Source organism: Mustela lutreola, chromosome 6 (assembly GCF_030435805.1).
Source record: "Mustela lutreola isolate mMusLut2 chromosome 6, mMusLut2.pri, whole genome shotgun sequence".
Lineage (NCBI taxonomy): Eukaryota > Metazoa > Chordata > Mammalia > Carnivora > Mustelidae > Mustela > Mustela lutreola.
In genome coordinates this window covers 64,833,358-64,850,758 of record NC_081295.1, presented here as the reverse complement: position 1 = coordinate 64,850,758, position 17,401 = coordinate 64,833,358, and the positions used below count along the sequence as shown (strand labels likewise).

The 17,401-nt window shown below is 41.9% G+C and overlaps 1 protein-coding gene across 1 annotated transcript in view; it reads right to left on the bottom strand.

Annotated features, from left to right (window-relative positions):
• The window catches only part of IL20RA (interleukin 20 receptor subunit alpha), a 36,972-nt gene extending 19,861 nt beyond the window's left edge, over window positions 1–17,111 (bottom strand). The window contains exon 1 of the mRNA XM_059177452.1: window positions 16,895–17,111. Within this exon, the coding sequence (XP_059033435.1) occupies window positions 16,895–17,021 (127 nt within the window). The 5' untranslated portion in view covers window positions 17,022–17,111. The remainder of the gene's footprint in view (window positions 1–16,894) is intronic.
• Window positions 17,112–17,401: the final 290 nt, after the last annotated feature.

Here is a 17,401-nt window from a genome sequence, read left to right as displayed (position 1 = left end):
GGGTTCTTAGAAGGGTGTGTTTGAGTCTATTCTGGTGTCTTTTTAGTTGCTGAGTACAGATCTTCTGTCAGTCTGGAACCATAGCAAAATGTAAAGTTGTAGAAATAACATATTTTGCCTTGGCCTTGGGCTTTAGCTCTTTGTCTCCTATACAGAATACACTACAGTCAATTCCATTCATATTAATGAGAAACATCAACTAATATTTGTTAGGTGCTATTATGAGTTGAATTGTGCCCTTCCCAAAAAGATATACTGAAGTTCTAATCCCTAATCTCCAAAATGTTTCCTTATTTAGAAAAAGGGTTGTTGCAAACATAAGTAGTTAAGATGAATTCAAATTGGACTAAAAAGGACTTCTTGACCCAATATGACTGGTCTCCTTTTAAGATGGCCAGATGAAGACACAGTGACACAGGCAAAATGCTATTTGAAAATGGGGGACTGGATTCCCTACAAGCCAAGGAATGCCTGGGACTCCCAGAAGCTGGAAGAAGCAAGGAAGGAGCCATCTCTAGAGCCTTCAGAGGGAGCACAGTGCTGCCAACACCTTGATTTTGTACTTCTAACCTCCAGAACTAAAAAAAAATAAATTTCTGTTGTTTTAAGCCACTCATCCTGTGGTACATGGTGAAGGCAGCCGCAGGAAGTGAATGTAGGTGCTACTATGTTGATATCTAATGGGGAATACAGCTGGGTTCCTGCCCTTCTGTAGTTCCCACACTAGCAGGAAGAGGGACACAATTAACAAGTAAAATAAACAAACAAACAAACAAACAAACAAGGACTTATAAATTTGGTGATTAGGCTATGAACAGGAATAATGTTGGAGGACTGGGTCACAGAACTTACTCAGATAGGGTTTTGGGAGTCAGCTTGGGGTGGGAGGCAGGGTTCCAGGCAAAGACCCCTGAGACAGAAAAAAATCTCATCCAAAAAGACAGTTCCTTGGAACTGTCAAAAGCCCAGTGTGTTTGGGGGGGCGGGGGAGTAAGGAAGAGGAGAGTGGCCAAGAAGAATTTGAAGAACCACATGGAACTGGAGTTCCCATCGCTATAAGCCCTGGGAAGGAATCTGGATTCCGTCTGAAATTCAGTGGGAAAGTACTGAAGCCCTTTATACAGGGAACACCACAAACCTATCTGTATTTCAAATAGATTGATTCATTACTGAAGGGAGAAAGATTGGGTGCGGGCAGGAATAGAACCGGAGAGACCAGCAAGACTGTAATTACAGCAGTCCTGGTGAGGAAGGCTGGGCTTGGGCCCCGATGCTGGCTGTGTATGTGAAGATGGGTGGGCAGCTCACAGCTCTGCTTTCAAAGGAGAAGCAACAGGCAGACCTCCAAGAGTCTCAGCAACAGAATTCCTACATTATGAAAGCTAACAGACAAGGATTTATCAAGAAATATTTGTCCTTTTACCTGTTTTGATAATGCAAAGGAGCAATAAAAAAATAGAATTAGCAATTTTTTTAAGGAAAAGAAATAGCACACTTAAACAAAGATAGTTGTTGATAACTAGGATTTTCTTGTGGTTTTTAAATGTTTGTAAAGTTTTTAGGCACTATGTTTCAAATTTGGGAAAACATAATGGAAGACATTCCTGCATAAACATTTAAATTAAGATAAGTCATTTTTCTAACCTGTCAGTACTGATAAGATAATTTATTCAGCACTGAAGTGAAAATACGTCACACCCACATCGATGTCAGGAGTCATGTGCCAACTTATGAGTAACAAAAGCATTTTTGTTCCCATAGATTTATGGCCTGTAAGTACAGCTCTGATTCTCTGATAGTCCGTCCATTTCATATTCTAAATCATAGAGCTGTTGGATTGGCACACAGAGTTTTGTTTCTGGGAGTGCTGTAGGATTACAACTTTAGTTTGGAGCATGAGATTCTTCATGATCTGGTCTGAACTTCCCTTTTGCAATTCTGCCAATTCCACCAGTTCACCAGCCACACCAAATTACCTGTGGTACCCTAACCTGTTCCACTGTTCTATGCTTTTATGATTTTGGTGCCCTCCTCCTACAGCATCTTTTGGAACTGAAAGAACCCTCATTCCTCCATGTGTGTATCCATTTAATGAATATTGGCGTGGACTATTTTAATGATGTGATGTTGCTATGATGGTATATAAGCTATGCTTGGTCGCCGGTAAAGGATGCGGGGGAGCATTCTTGATGACAGTCATCTGGGTAAGAGCTGGTCTTTGAAGAAAAAAATGGAACTCAGCAGACCTCAAAAAGGAGTGGGAACTCGGGGCTCATTTTGAGCTTCCCTGACCAGGTATGGGCTTTGAGCAATGGAGGGCTACTTAATGGTGCCCCTTGAGTTATGATTATTTAAGATGGCCTCTGGCTTATCAAAGCTGTGAAATATCAGCAAGGAGGTGTCTACTTAATGAACTTCCAAATAATGATTGGTTAGTTCTATCTGTAAGCCACATCATTCAGATTTGTGCCCACTCTCTGTGTTTATTTTCCTTTTGTAATATCTTGGCCTTTGGGAAAGATTTTCTAGTCCAGCCTCATTTATTATACACCATAAGGAGAAAGTCCTGTCTCTGTACCTGGGTCATTCTGTTAGGAAAAAAATAGATAATGACATGGGTAAATTGAAATGGGTAAATCTATGACAACATCATTGGTGAAATATTATAAAATGTGGCTACTACATTTGTTCCAAGAGTTACGTTGTATAAATACAGATCTCTAGGTGTAGCGAAATGGTAGGGAGCATTTTCCTAGTGGCCTCAAAGCTAATACTACCTCCTCCAAGAATGTTGCAGTTTTAATTATATGCCTGACCCTCAGAGATATTTCCATTTCATTATACTGTGGGGAAAGCTCATGTATAAATTAGTACTTAATATACACCTATAAAAAGTGGTGAGGTTTTCAGAGCGAACTCATGAAAGGTCAGGGTAATCAGTCTTGTGGTTTCGCAAACCTCTGTCTTTGGGGCTGAGGAAATTTGATTTTCCTATTATGGACTGTATGTTCATCCACCAGTGAGGAGAACAACCAGGCTCTAAGAGGCTCAACAGTCAAATGTGTCCACCTCTGGTGACTTCCCCTTTGGGGCTATTCAAGTTTCTCAAGCTCAAGACCAACTAGGGAAACTGGGCATAGAGGAAACCCTGCCCAGCTTTACCCAGAGAAGGTCTCTAGCCCCCAGCCCCTTCTGTCCTTCTGAAGCTAGAGCAGAGTTAAGGAATCATGAGGTTCTGAGCCATTTGAGATTGGGCTTCACATCTTACAGTCTTTGTATCCCCAGCACCTGACAAATACATGCTTTTGAACTGAACTAACCAGGGGCTGATGGGCCTCACATAAATCTTGGAGGCAGGGAAGGACCCAGATTCACTTGAGGATTCAATGGGGGTGTGAACTGCCTGAACTGCCAAGTCTTGGTAACTTGAAACTGCCTTGGTCAATTTACATTGTACACAGGGGATTGACACAGTCAAAAGACACTCAACAGATGTTTTTTAATGAAGGAACAGTAGCCCACACACGGCAAGTGGCTCCTACATATTGCAAGTGTCTTTTGAAATAGGGAAAATATCTTTATATGCTTGTATCGGTTCTTTATTGTGGGCAATGAGGTTAAAACAGTTAACAAAAAGCACCAGAGGGCAATGAACCCATTCCAGAAAGCAGGAGCTGTGCAGGACTCCTCCTAACCACCGAATGAGAGCCCAACTATATTGCTACCTTCAGATGGATTGACTTTCGTCTTGTTCTAACTTCCTCACGCTGAAAGGAAAAGCAGATTTTCTTTTGTTTCAAGTTGTAAACCAGTTCTCTTGAAAAATATTAACTCCTCTTTCTCCTCTTCTCTCTAATTATATATCAAGGGCCCTTAAAAATCAAGCATCTAAAAACAGCCCCGAAAATGTGATTCAGGAATGATTCACCTAAGAAAAGATACACAGCTGTGTTCTCTAAAGGAGAGAGCATGGGTTGACATTAACATTAGTTCCTGTAAACTCGATGGTCTTCCCTGAACCACCATTTCCACAGTTATTTCTCTAATCTCTCTTGGCAAACTCACTGCTGTATGTGTGTGCTGCCTCCATGTTCTCTCTAATAATACTGGACCTCACACAGGCCTGCCTCCTGCCCTTTCTCACTGGCTTTTAGTCATTGTTTATGTGAGTGGGTCAGACAGAAGCTCTAAGAACTAGAGTTCCAGAGCCACCCTGGAGCCCACTCCCTGCTTTACCACTTACCAGCCATGTGCCTCGAGTCAGTCACTTAACCTCTGCACCTCAATTTCCTCTTTGTAAAATAAAACAATACTATGTGCTTCATAGAATTGATGGAATGATTAAATATGGTTCTTTACATAGACCTCCTGGAACAGTGCCCGGGACAAAGAAGAGCTCAGTCAATATTTGTGAAGTGTTGTCCTCCCTAGTTACTATTCTTACTTTACAGCTGAACTGAAAGAGCCCCAGAGAAGCTGTATGACTTGACCATGGTTGGACTCAGCCATTTGGAGGATACTTGACTGAGACCAAGGGTTCTGACTATGACAGACTTCCTATAGTAGGATGCTCACCTACCACCTTTAGGAAATGCTCCTAAGAACATTGACGTGGGAAGAAGGGATGATTGTATGATCATTATAAATTTCCTGTGTGATGGATGACTGCTTCTAAGGAGAGATAGAAGAAACTCAATGAGGAAATCCCAAGTATTTCTTCTTCATTGAAGCTTTTTCTGGTGGAATTGTATACAATCACGTCATTCATACATAGTCACTGAATGCCTACTGTGTGCTAGAAATAGAAACTGATAGGCACTAGGGGACAGCAGAGCCCAGAAACACACAGAAGGCCCTGCTCTCATGGAGCCAGCAGGCATTGTCTGAATCTGGGACATAGTCAATCACTATATGCTTTCCCTGCCAGGAATATGAGCATTTATGTGGATAAGTGATGCATGAGTCATACAGAAAAAGCAGTGCTATTTCTTTAGAGTCACACCTCAATAAATAAATTTATGTGCTTAAACACGTTTTTGACTGTTGCTGTTGGTACCTAGTAGCAAGCAAGAGCTTAAAGTCGAGACTACTTTTTAAAAGAAATATATTAGGGGAGGTGAACCATGAGAGACTATGGTCTCTGAAAAACAATCTCAGGGTTTTGAAGGGGCGGGGGCTGGGAGGTTGGGGTACCAGGTGATGGGTATTATAGAGGGCACAGAATGCATGGAGCATTGGGTGTGGTGCAAAAATAATGAATACTGTTATGCTGAAAATAAAAAATAAATTAAAAAAAAGAAATATATTGGAGTTTATGCATCAAAGAGAGAGTGCATCTTCCATTTAGTTCCCAGGGGAGGGTTTATAACTCTTCCTATGGTGCTGCTCAGCTTGTGGCATTTGGGGCATGCTTCCTTTCAGCTATAATCATTTTCAGAGGTAGCTTCTAAACATGCAAGACATTCCATCTCATTTTTTTTTTTAAATCGTCAACCTTGTTTTTGCCCAATTATAGCCTGATGTCCCAGCCTGATTACCCAAGTTTGTTGGAGATGGCTTGGAATGCTTTTGAAAATTAAATCATATCTCCAAGATGAAGGTTTGGCATTTAAAGGGCTATTCTGACCCACATGTGTGGTTTCTACTTGGAACTCTGAAAAAAATGAGTTTAAGAAATACATTGTGGTGGGATTTCTGTGCATCTCCTTCCAGAAGGCCTATTTTGAAGATGCCATTATTAACTTGTGTATGTCAGCCCCACTATTAGAAAACCAGTTGTACTATCTTATGTCATCTCTTATATCAATGTCTTCCTTTCCTTTTGGAAATTAGCCCTTTGAGGACAGGAACTTGACATTGTCTATATTTTGTGATCTCTAAATTATCTGGATTTGTAATAAAGAACATCATAGTAACTGTGAAGAAGTAAATTTGAATGTGGGTTGGAGCCTCTACTATTTAATAACTTGTCTTAGAAAAGAAAAGATGAAAGTAAGAAGAAAGTTAAGGGCAGCCCATTTGGGACCACTCAGGTATTGAAAAGAATAGCTGTTGGGAATTCCAACTTCAATCAACAGGTATTAATTAAATATCATCTATTTTTCAAATCATTTTCACAACTAGTACTTCTTTTTATCCTTATAGAAGCAAAGCCATTCTTTTATTCATAACTCTATCACTTAAAATTTTCAGAGGGAATGTCAACAACACAAAAATGTGAGAAAATAATTAATAAAAAAAGTAAGAGTTTTAAAAATAATTATGTAGTGGAAAGTAGCTTGGAAGTAATAATTTAGTGGTGATTTTGATGTAATTAATATTACACTTCTTTAATATTTGCTTCTTGTTCATTTTTGACTGGGATTTTGAGGTAAATGAGGTTATTGGTGCGATCACCGTTGTAATCTGAGACTTTCCAATTGAACAAGACCAAGATGGAATTGTATACTGTCAGAAAGGTAAAATTTTTTTAATAGGCTAACTCTCCTCTGTAGTGACAAGTAATTGCTTTGATGTTTTTGAGGGTGACCAGGACTACGATGAGACCTCTTTGGGGCTGAACTGTGGCTTGATTGAATTATGTAACTAAATCCAATAAAATGAGCAGAAGTCCCACATGCTGCCTGGGCCACACTGAAGATCAGCTATTTAAGTTTCTTAACTGCCACCAAAATGTAGAAAAGCCCAGGTCATGAGAAAAGCAAAGCAACAATGAAGAAGCCTCCCATGTAGAGAAGTCAAGAGCACTGCTGCACTGACAGCTTTGGAACTTCTCCAGGGACAACTGAGAGAATGGGCCCATTAAAACAGTCTCTTTGCTGGTACTCACTAACACCGACAGAACCTCCAAAGGGCTGTGATGATTAAGGAAGTGGGAAATAACACCTAGGACACCAGCCTTATCTTGCAAAACCACATCTGTAACAATTGTGCCTTTTGATAACCGTGTGTGGTTTGCTTCGGTATAGCAAAGAGCCACGGACCGCCGTGACTCGAGGCTGCCAATGACCATGAAGTCAGGCTGTCCTAGAGCTACTAAGCTCCATACTCCTGCCCCCATTTTGTTTGGTGATTTGTAGTTTTATAAGAAAGAACCGTAGTTGTGAAAAGAAATATTAACTACCTGGTAATTTATAGAGAGAATGCCCTCAGAGCGGGACTTGGCTTCACAGCTATACCTTGAAGACTGCAGTTTCATTTTAGCCCACTATACCACGGTGAGTATCACAATAAGTGAGTACGATGAATTTTTTGGTTTCCCAGTGAGTACACAAGTTACGTTTACACTCTACTGTTGTCCTCTAAATGCGCAGTAGCGTTATGGCTAAGAAAACAAGGTACATAACTTTATTGAAAGACACTTTATTGCTAAAACTATTAACCATCCTCTGAACAGTCATCAAATTCACAATCACTGATCACAGATCACTGATCACCATAACAAATATAATACTGATGAAAAGGTTTGAAATAGTATCAGAATTACCCAAATGTGATGCAGAGACACAACGTGAAAAAATGCTGCTGAGGACAGTGGCGCCCACAGACCCACCTGTTTGAGGCAGGCTCGCCACGAATCTTCAGTTTGTGAAAAACGCCCTACAGACAAAGTGCAACAAAATGAAGTACGCCTGTATTTTCCTGCTAATATTTTAAATGAAAAGGAGCTGAATTTATATTAAGTTATCATTTTTTTATGAAATATGGATAACAGCCTACCTATAACTATTTATTAAATTTATGTTTTTTCCTAAAAGCATTGCAAATATTTATTCATAGCAAGACATTTACTTCCACACTTCATTGCTTATATAATGCATCTTTCCTCCTCAAATAGGAAGAATGTGATATATGTAACATTTTTATGTATCTAATATACATATATATACATATACAAAGGGTTCTTTAAACTGAGATTCATAAGAGCTACTGGTATGTGTGTATATACATATATATGTGTGTATATGTATGTGTATATATACATATATACAGTATATATACATATATATATATATACACATACCAGTAACTCTTATGAATCTCAGTTTAAAGGACCCTTTGTACAGGAAGCCCTGCCTGCCTTCTAGATTCGATTGGTTACCTTTTCCTGTGCTTTCTAACGAAGCGTGGTTTTCTCAATTCTGGCATGTATACTTTACATAATTACCTGCCTGCGACTAAAACTCCATGAAGAGAGACACCTTGTTTTCTTGTTCCCCTCAGTGCCTACAACTCTTCTTTATAGATATGAATGAGTGACATTGAATGAATGAGAAGTGCTCAAATCATACTGTGTCAAGGTGTATGCTAACTTCTGAAAACTCAAAATGGATGCCTGGTGTGTTAAGGTAATTCTTCCTTAAATCTGATCACCTCCAATACCTTATTCCCCAAAGTTATTTGCTCTGGAGCTGCATGTCATATTCTATTTTACAATTAGAAATTACGAGCTAACTTTTAAAATAACAAAGTAGAGCGTTCAGTAGATAATTTAGTGGACTTTTTGCAATACCTGTATTTTAATCTAAAATGGAGGAGGAGGGCTGGCTTGGAATTAGATAGGTAGTTAGCCTCCAGTGTGAAAATGGTCCTGTTGGAGCAAGAATGAGGATTTTGCACTGGAAACGCCTCTCAGAGAAGCTGAGGCAGGCAGGGGAGGTCTGAGGAGAGTGAGCCCCTCTGCTGAAGAAATTTAAACTGTGCTGTCTTTATTATACAATACTGATGGCTCTCCACCCCCTTGTTTTAATTGAGGTAGAATTGACTTAGAGCATTGCATTAGTTTCAGGTTTACAAAATAGTAATTTCATATTTGAATACATTACCAAATGGTGGCTCTCTCTTATGTTCATGTTACGGAAAGTACAGGTGAAGACCATATCTCTGCCCTCAATTTCTCAAGGAGAGACTTTCAGCCATGACACTGCTATGTCCTTTGGCAGTGGAATAGACTATAAACATGCTGAGCCACCCCATGAGGCTAAGAAGGTAACTTTTCTGCACTTCAGAAGCCAGGCTCAAGGATCCTGCCCTATGAGCCTGTGAGGTGTTATGAATTCAACTGTGCCTCTCGAAAGAAGTATGTTGAAATCCTAACCCTGAGTACCTCATAAAGTAGCCTTTACTGGGTATAGGTTCTTGGAGACGTAACCCATTAAAAAGAGGTCATTAGGGTGGACCCTAATCCAATATGACTGGTGCCTTTATAAAAGGATGAAATTTGGACCCAAAGAGAGAGGGGCACAGAGGGAAGATTATGTGAAGTGACGGGGAGAGCACCATGTAAAAGGACAGAATTAGAATGATGATCAACAAGCCAAGGGAGGCCAAAGATTGCCAGCAATCACCAGAAGTTAGGAGAGAGGCATGGCACCGATGCCCCCTCACAGCCCTTAGAAGGATTCAAACCCACCAATATCTGAATTTCAGGCTTTGAGCTTCCAGAGCCGTGAGATAATAAATTTACGTTATTTTAAGCTACCCAGTTTGTGGTACTTTGTTATGGTGGCCTCAGAAAACTAATACAGGAGGTGTCTTTGCTCGCTTGTACCTTTCCTCAAAAATGAACACAGTGTTCACTGAGGAGAACAATGAATGCTTTAAGGGCTGCTGAATCCCCAGAAAGTAAAGATGAGGGGATGGACGCAAGAGGCAAAATATCTGTGAAGTTGAGGAGAAAATTTAAACAGTGGAAATAATGTAAACAAATGCTTGAACTAGGACAAGGCAATTGCCAAAACAAAACAAAACAAAACTCCTATTACCAAAATACCAATGCAACTTTATGGGATGGAACTTTAAGGACGTTGGATGAAAAGCATATGTGTTGAGAATCAAGAAGTATGAGGACAAATGGGGTGCCTGAGTGGCTCAGTGGGTTAAGCCTCTGCCTTCGGCTCAGGTCATGGTCTCTGGGTCCTAGGATCTAGCCCCACATCAGGCTCTCTGCTCAGCAGGGATCCTGCTTTCCCCTCTCTCTCTGCCTGCCTCTCTGCCTACTTGTGATCTCTGTCTGTCAAATAAATAAATAAAATCTTAAAAAAAAAAAAAAGTATGAGGATAACTTACTGACAAGTCTGTATAGGAAAAAGTATGCCAATTTTCTGGGACTGGAGGCAGAGTGGGCATCTGAGAAAGCAGCACGTAAAGGGATTGAGGCAGCTGTGTGGGAGCCATTTTGTGGCCCAATGTGCAACACAGTCACCACCACAGTCAGTAAACAGAACTAGAGTTGTATAGATAATCAGTAAAAAAATTTTTTCCAGGGTGCCTGGGTGGCTCAGTCAGTTAAGCGTCTGCCTTTGTCTTAGGTCATGATCCCGGGGTCCTGGGATCGAGTCCTGCATCAGGCTCCCTGCTTGGGGGGAAGCCTGCTTCTTCCTCTCCCTCTGCCTGCTGCTCCTCCTGCTTGTGTGCTCTCTCTCTCTCACTATTAAACAAACAAACAAACAAATACATAAATACATAAAATATTAAAAAAAATTTTTTTTCCTAGAGAAGACTATCTTTAATTGCATCTAGACCCAAGCTCAAGATAAAACATTATACCCTATGTCCATCCTCTATCCTTCGAGAAGCAAACAGAAAGAAAACTACCTCCACCAAGTGAAATTGTCTTATTATGAAAGCCTGAGTTGAAATGAGGGTCCCAAGTCTGTGTCTCTGAGGAGAGGACAACAAAGAAAAGGAGGGCAGCTTTCAGGCATCAGGAACCCTATGTTCACTAAGAAACTGAAGCTGAATCATTTAAGGATAAACACGCCAGGCGTAGTGCTTGAAATCTTAGTAGACTGGCTGTCTCATCAGGATCTACAGGGAGGCAGCTTGGGAGCTTGCAGAGAACACACACATGCTAAAAGGACGAGGAGAGAGAGGCTGGCATGACGTAACTGGGAAGGTGGTTGGCTGAGAGGGGGGAAGACATAGATGGGGCGTTCAATTATCTGCATATCCTGTTCTGCATGGCTTCCACAGCAGAGACTGAGGACTGACTATGGGAGAAGATGCAAGAGAGTAAGCTCTTAGCGCATTACATGGAAAGACACTGTAATAATTGGAAGTCTGCAGTGACAGGACATCCTGCCTTGGTAGGCAGTGAGTGTCCCGTGATGACAGGTGCTCAAACAGCAGACGGGTAATGATCTGGAAGTAATGCTTTAGAGCTGATTCATACGAGAAACACTTGGATGGGACTTTAATAACGTCCTGTCAACCCCAGGTTCTTCTAGCCAAAGGAATTCTGAAAACTGGAGGATGTATTTAATTTCTCCAGCTGGCAATTTTTTCCCTAAAGTTTTCTTGTTCTCCAATTTTATAAGCAATTAACATTCCTTGGAATTGATTATAATGATTTAATTCATTTTTCTGGTATCAGCTTTTGTGTCAAATAATCATAAATAGGGACCAAGAAAAATCAGAATGCTTTCAGAATATCACACTCATAGCAAAAGTGTAATGTTAATAAGATGGATAAAATGATTTTACTTATTAAATATATATGCTACATTAAACTGCAGTGGTTTCAAAGATGTCTTTTTTTCTTCTTGATTATCATGGAGATAAGTGTCAATGATACTGGTAAAGCTGTACAAAGAAGAAAAAGATGCAAATAGAAAATCATTTTAAAAAACATCATGTGTGTAATGAAATGTGCTTTTAAGCAAAACCCTGCAAATTTACTGAGTAGTATTTCGTGAAAAGCACTAACAAAGGCAACACACAGATATGCAGTTTTATTTATTTAAAATATTAGAGTGGCACCTGGGTGGCTGAGTCGGCTTGGCGGCTGACTCTTGATTTTGGCTCAGGTCATGATCTCAGGGTCATGGAATCAGGTGCCATGTTTGAGCACCGGGTTCAGCACAGAGTCAGCTTGTCCCTCTCTCTTCTCCTCCCCTCCTGCCCCCTGCTCCCATGCTCTCTCTCTAAAATGAATTTAAAAGTCTTAAATAAAATATTATAAAAATAGTTAACCTTTTTATATTGACATGCTTATCCTAACATATTCATTTTATAACATGAATAATTCCATCTGCCTATTCCTTTGTCCAAAGTTTTTGCTTAAATGGGAAATATGTGTCCCACCCATGGCTCTAATAGTCAGAGCTGTAGCAGAAGGTATACTCAGAGAACTGTCGGTCCCTCCTCAACCCTACCACGTTGTTCCTATACCACGCCACCTCCCAGAGGTAATGAATATCCTTATCCTCAGTTGTTCTGCCTTTCCTGGACTCATTCTGCAGGAAGCTCAACACATAGTTACAGGCAGTAGGTACATTCTGAAGAGAGAGGCTGGTGATCTTATACAACACACTTGGATCTGGGATACTCAATGACTTCTAGACAGGCTGGGGAAGTGCCTCTAGCAGAGAGATGTGGAAGCCATGCAAATGTACAAGGAATGACCTTATGTCTGCTCCAGGTAATAGTAACTACACAATGAAAATTCCCTGCAGACACCATCTTAACCAAGCGATCAAGGTTAACATCACCACGAACAAGACATATGGATATCATAAATCCTTTGTTATGACGTACTGAGAAAGACAATATTGTAAGGGCCTATTTAGCCAGAGCGACTCCACTGTGGTTAAAAGACATTCTGTTGTTTGTGCAGTAAAACTTCAACTGACCCCGCCACCCTGCCCCCCTTCCCCCGAGAAACTTACTTAGAAGCAAGTCTGGGAAACCAGTAAAATATGGTTGGCTAGTTCTTAATAACAGAGCCCAGAATACAAGGCCAGATCGTCCAGTTCCTGATAACAGAGCCCAGAATACAAGAACGAGTCAGGCCAAGTGGAGACAATCAATCAGTAAAAAGCACACATATTGTCTCCCTAACCACCAAAGAATGTAAACCCCGCCTTTTGGGCGCCAAACTTGAGCGCCAATTCTGACCAGAGTAATAGGTTAGTTCAAACAGCTACGAAAGGGTAAATTGTAATTCAATTGGTCACCTGCGTGTGGCCTAACATGACTATGCAATGTTAAAAATCTCATTGGCCGCCTATGTATGGCCAGGCTTTTGCTCTATAAAAGTTAGTCTGTGAAGATGGAGAGGGGTTGCTGTCTTCGGAGACGGCCCTGGCCAGTCATTCTGACTTCTAATACTTACCATAAAATAAAGCTTTAAATAACTTTCACTTTGTCTCAGTCTCCTTTCATTTAATAACAAACCTAACAAGTATTATTTGCTCAAAAAGGATAACCTCACTCTCATCGTGAAGAAACACCAAATGAACCCAAACTGAGGGATATTCTAAGAAGAGATGACACCCCAAAGTGTCAAAGACATGAAAGCAAAAACGGGCTGAAGAACTGTCATAGATTGGAGGAGATGAAGGAGGAATCAGAATTGACTGTAAAGCGGGATCCTGAAAGAGAATAAGAGCCTTAGTGGAAAAATGGCTGAAATCTGGCAATGTCTAGAGTTTGGTAAGTATATTATACCAGTGTTAATGGCCTGGTTCTGAATATCGTACAGTGGTTAGGTAAAACGTTGAACTTGGGAGAAACCAGCTAAGGGATTTACGGAAAGTCTACTGTTCCTGAAACTTTTCTGTAAGTTTCAAATTATTTCAAAATTAAAAGTGAAAAAAATAATGAGGGTAGCTTAATTAGCTCACTGAAACCATCTGTGAGTGTACAAGTAACTACTCAGTGAAATTGAATATCCAAACGCTGCTGTGCTGATATCAGAGACGTTTGAACAAATGCCTTCACTGTGTGAGTTACAGTAAATTAGTTCTAATAAGCATACATATAGTAGGAATATTTAGACTGTGTTCTGAAACCTCCAAAAACTATAGCAAGGCTCATTTGTTCCTAGACGTAATAAACACCATATTCTTTTTTTTCTTTGGGGATTTTGGGCAGATCTCCTTGAGGGAGGCATATGGGAGGTGAGATGGGTGAGATGCCAAGTCTGAGCAGGAGTCACAGTGGGGGGTAGAGCGGGTAGGAACACTTCAGTGGTGGGAACTCCAAGTATGAAGTCTCGGAGATGGAAAGTGGTTTGGTTTGCTCTCCAAACTGGAAAAAGGACGGTGCAGGAAGTAAGTGGTGTGAGGTAAGCCTGCACAACAGGGAGGAGTGGTCCGCAAGAAACCTTGCAGGCACGTGCAGAATTATTCTATGGCAATGGATACTTCTAAAAGGCTTGAGGAGGAGATAGATGACCGTAGGAAGCCATCTTCTCTCACTTTCTCTAATTGGCTTCAGATGCTTGCTTATATAATGCTGACCACATCTCCTTATCTTCACTGAAGAATATACATGTGAATGGGCCAAAAAGGCAGAGTTTGATATGCAACAGGGATAAACTCCCTGGAGAAACTTCTGTCCCTGAAGAATGTAGAGAATGACGGTGAATGTGGGTGTCATACCCATCTTGAGGGAACGTCACAGATGTTCTGAATTCCATTAAAAGCTTACCTGAAATTAAATATCAATATTTTCCTAGAATGTTGATGCTACGTTGAATTTTTTTTCTTTCTCTTGGAATGTTCGGTTTATATTGCCTGATGCAAATACTGAGTTGGGTGACTGAATATTTGTGTGAAAACATTCAAAGAATTAAAGTATTCTTCCTGCCCAAGAGTGGTAATATCGTTTAACCCTTAGAAAGTCAGCATTGTTTAGCAGATATTGTAGCTGACCTATCAGGATAGAAATCACTTTCTTTTAAGAGGTAAGTATGGTATTCCAGGTACCTTCTAACCTGGTTCTTCCAGCAGTCCTTAGGTTGCCTGAAGACCCAGAAGAAAACAGCAATGCTTAAAGAAGAGCTAAGAAAGTACCTAGATCTTGTGGATCAGGAAAGAGTTTCTTCTGCTTTTCTTCCCCCAAATTTTGCTCTGATGCTAAGAATATTACTACTTTCTAATGTCAGCCCCTAACCCAATTATGGAGCAAGCTTTTTATTTCTCTCTCTGATTAAATATAGAAACAAGCAAATTCATATGTTAGTTGAAGACTCAATATCTGCATAAGTCAGGAGTAGTCTCTTCCCACTCAGCATATGTAGGAAAGAACTAAAAAATCATAATATATTGTGAATATATTTATAAATACAAAATTAAAAACTATAATTTTTAATAAATGTAGGATTTAGAAGAGAAACATTTTTGGGAGTATAATATCTATGGTTCAACGATCTTTCCGACATCTATATGCACACTTCATAACGTTTGGGACGGTATTGAACTTATTATTACTGTGTTTTTATTTTTTATTTAAAAGATTTTTTTATTATGTTTAATTAGCCAGCATATGGTACCACATTAGTTTTTGATGTAGTGTGCAACGATTCATTAGTTGTGTAAAACACCCAGTGCTCATCACCATACGTGCCCTCCTTAATAACCATCACTCTCTTACCCCATCCCCACGCCCCTCCCTTCTGTAACTTTCAGTTTGGTTCCTGGAGTCCATAGTCTCTGTCTCCTTCCCTGATTCCTTCCTATGGAAGCATAGTTGACACATGATGTTACATTACTTTCAGGTGTACGACATAGGGATCCACAAGTATAGTTATGTTCTGCTTACATATATACCTACTACCACCATACAACACTATTATAAAGCTGCTGACCATAGTCCCTGTGCTGTACCTTTTATCCCTAGGACTCACTCATTCCATATCTGGAGGCTGCCTCTCCCACTCCCCTTCACACATTTTGCCCATTTCCCAACCCCCACCCCATTCCCTCCGGGAATCATCAGGTTGGTCTCAATATTTATGGGCCTGTTTCTGCTTTTTGTTTGTTTATTCATTTGTTTTGTTTTTTAAACTCCACACATAAGAGAAACCATATGGTATTTGTCTTTTTCTGCCTGACTTATTTCACTTAGTATAATTCCCAAGTTGTTGCAAATGGCAAGGCCGCATTCTTTGCTATGAGTGAGTAATATTCCCATATGTGGTATGTGTGTGTATCACATCTTCTTCATCCATTCATCTTCAGACAACGGGGTTACTTCCAAAATAACTGCATCAAATTTAAAACCGTTTTCTTTGACTACTAAGAACACTGCACTTTCGAGGGCAACTTTCCTTCTGCATTCACTGTGGTTCAGCTCTGGGTGAAAAGTCATCAGACATTAAAGCCTGAACCGCGTTCCTACAAAGTACAGTATTCTGGGAAGCTCTGCTGGTTTTAATTTAAAAAAAAAAAAAAATCCCCGATTTCTTGCTTTAAAAGAAACCTTCTTCTTACATACCAGAAGAAAAAAAGAAATCAGGTTAATGAATCATCCTGGCTTACTGGATTCCAGTTGGTAGAATTTAAACTGAACAACACAGCAAAGCAAATTTCAGTTACCTGAGGTCATAAATCAGTTAAAAATTTACTTTTAATATAAGAGTTAAAAGTAAAAATCAAAGAGCACGTATCTATCTGTACACGGTCCTAACTGCAAAGGAAAAACAATGCCGTGCTCAAGAGAGGCGATCTTAACACGAGAAACGCCGCCTCTTTCTAGACCCTGTTCTTTCGGAGCAGAGCGTTCCCGGGACTCGGTATTTTCATGCAAGTAGAACCGTCACCGCCAGCCGCGGAGTTGGTCCCGGTTCAAGGGCGGCGGGTCGGTGCGGCCTAGGGCGCTGCGCACGGTCACCGTCGCCAACCGCGAGTTCCGAGCTGCGGGTTCTCCTTAGGGCGACCGCGGTCACACTCCCTCCGCCTCCCTGCAGTCCCACGACCGGCAGAATGAAACTCTCAGTCCCGCAGCCTTGACGCCGCAGCAGGTGCGCGCCGACCCTCGCACCTCCCGCTCCGCGCGCGCGAACGCGAAACCCCCGAGCGGACGGACCCCGGCGGCGCTGGGCAGGCGGCGGGCCGGACCCGCTCGCGTCCGCGTCCCGCACCAGGCGGCCCGGCCGCCATCCACTTACCTGCGCGGCCCGAAGGCGCGGCCGCGAGCAGCAGCAGTAGCGGCGGCAGCAGCAGGCGCAGGGCCTGGCGGCGGGGCTCCTGGACCCCTCCGGCCGCCGCTCCCGCGGGGGGTCGGCGAGCCCACATGGGCGGCGGAGCCGGGTCACATATCGGCGGGCGGCCCGCAGCGCCCCACCCCCACCCCTCGAGCCCCTTCGTCTGCGCCCCCGGCCCTCGGCTGGGGCGGCGAGCGACTCTCTCTCCGCGGCCCGGAGCCCAAGGAGGCGGTACCCCGGCTGCGCCCCACCCGCGTCCCGCGGCCGCCCAGCTGGATGCCAGCGCGAGGGGAGGGACCCCGCGATGTCTGCTCCCCAGCCGCGTAGTTCCGAGAGTGTGAGCGAGTGTCCACGTCCCCACCTGCGAGGTCACGGGTGCACGTAAAAGCCCCTCTCCCTGGGAAGAGAGAGTGAGGTGAGCACGCAGGCACGTGAGTCTGGTATTCAGGCCCGAGAGTCGCTCCTCCGCAC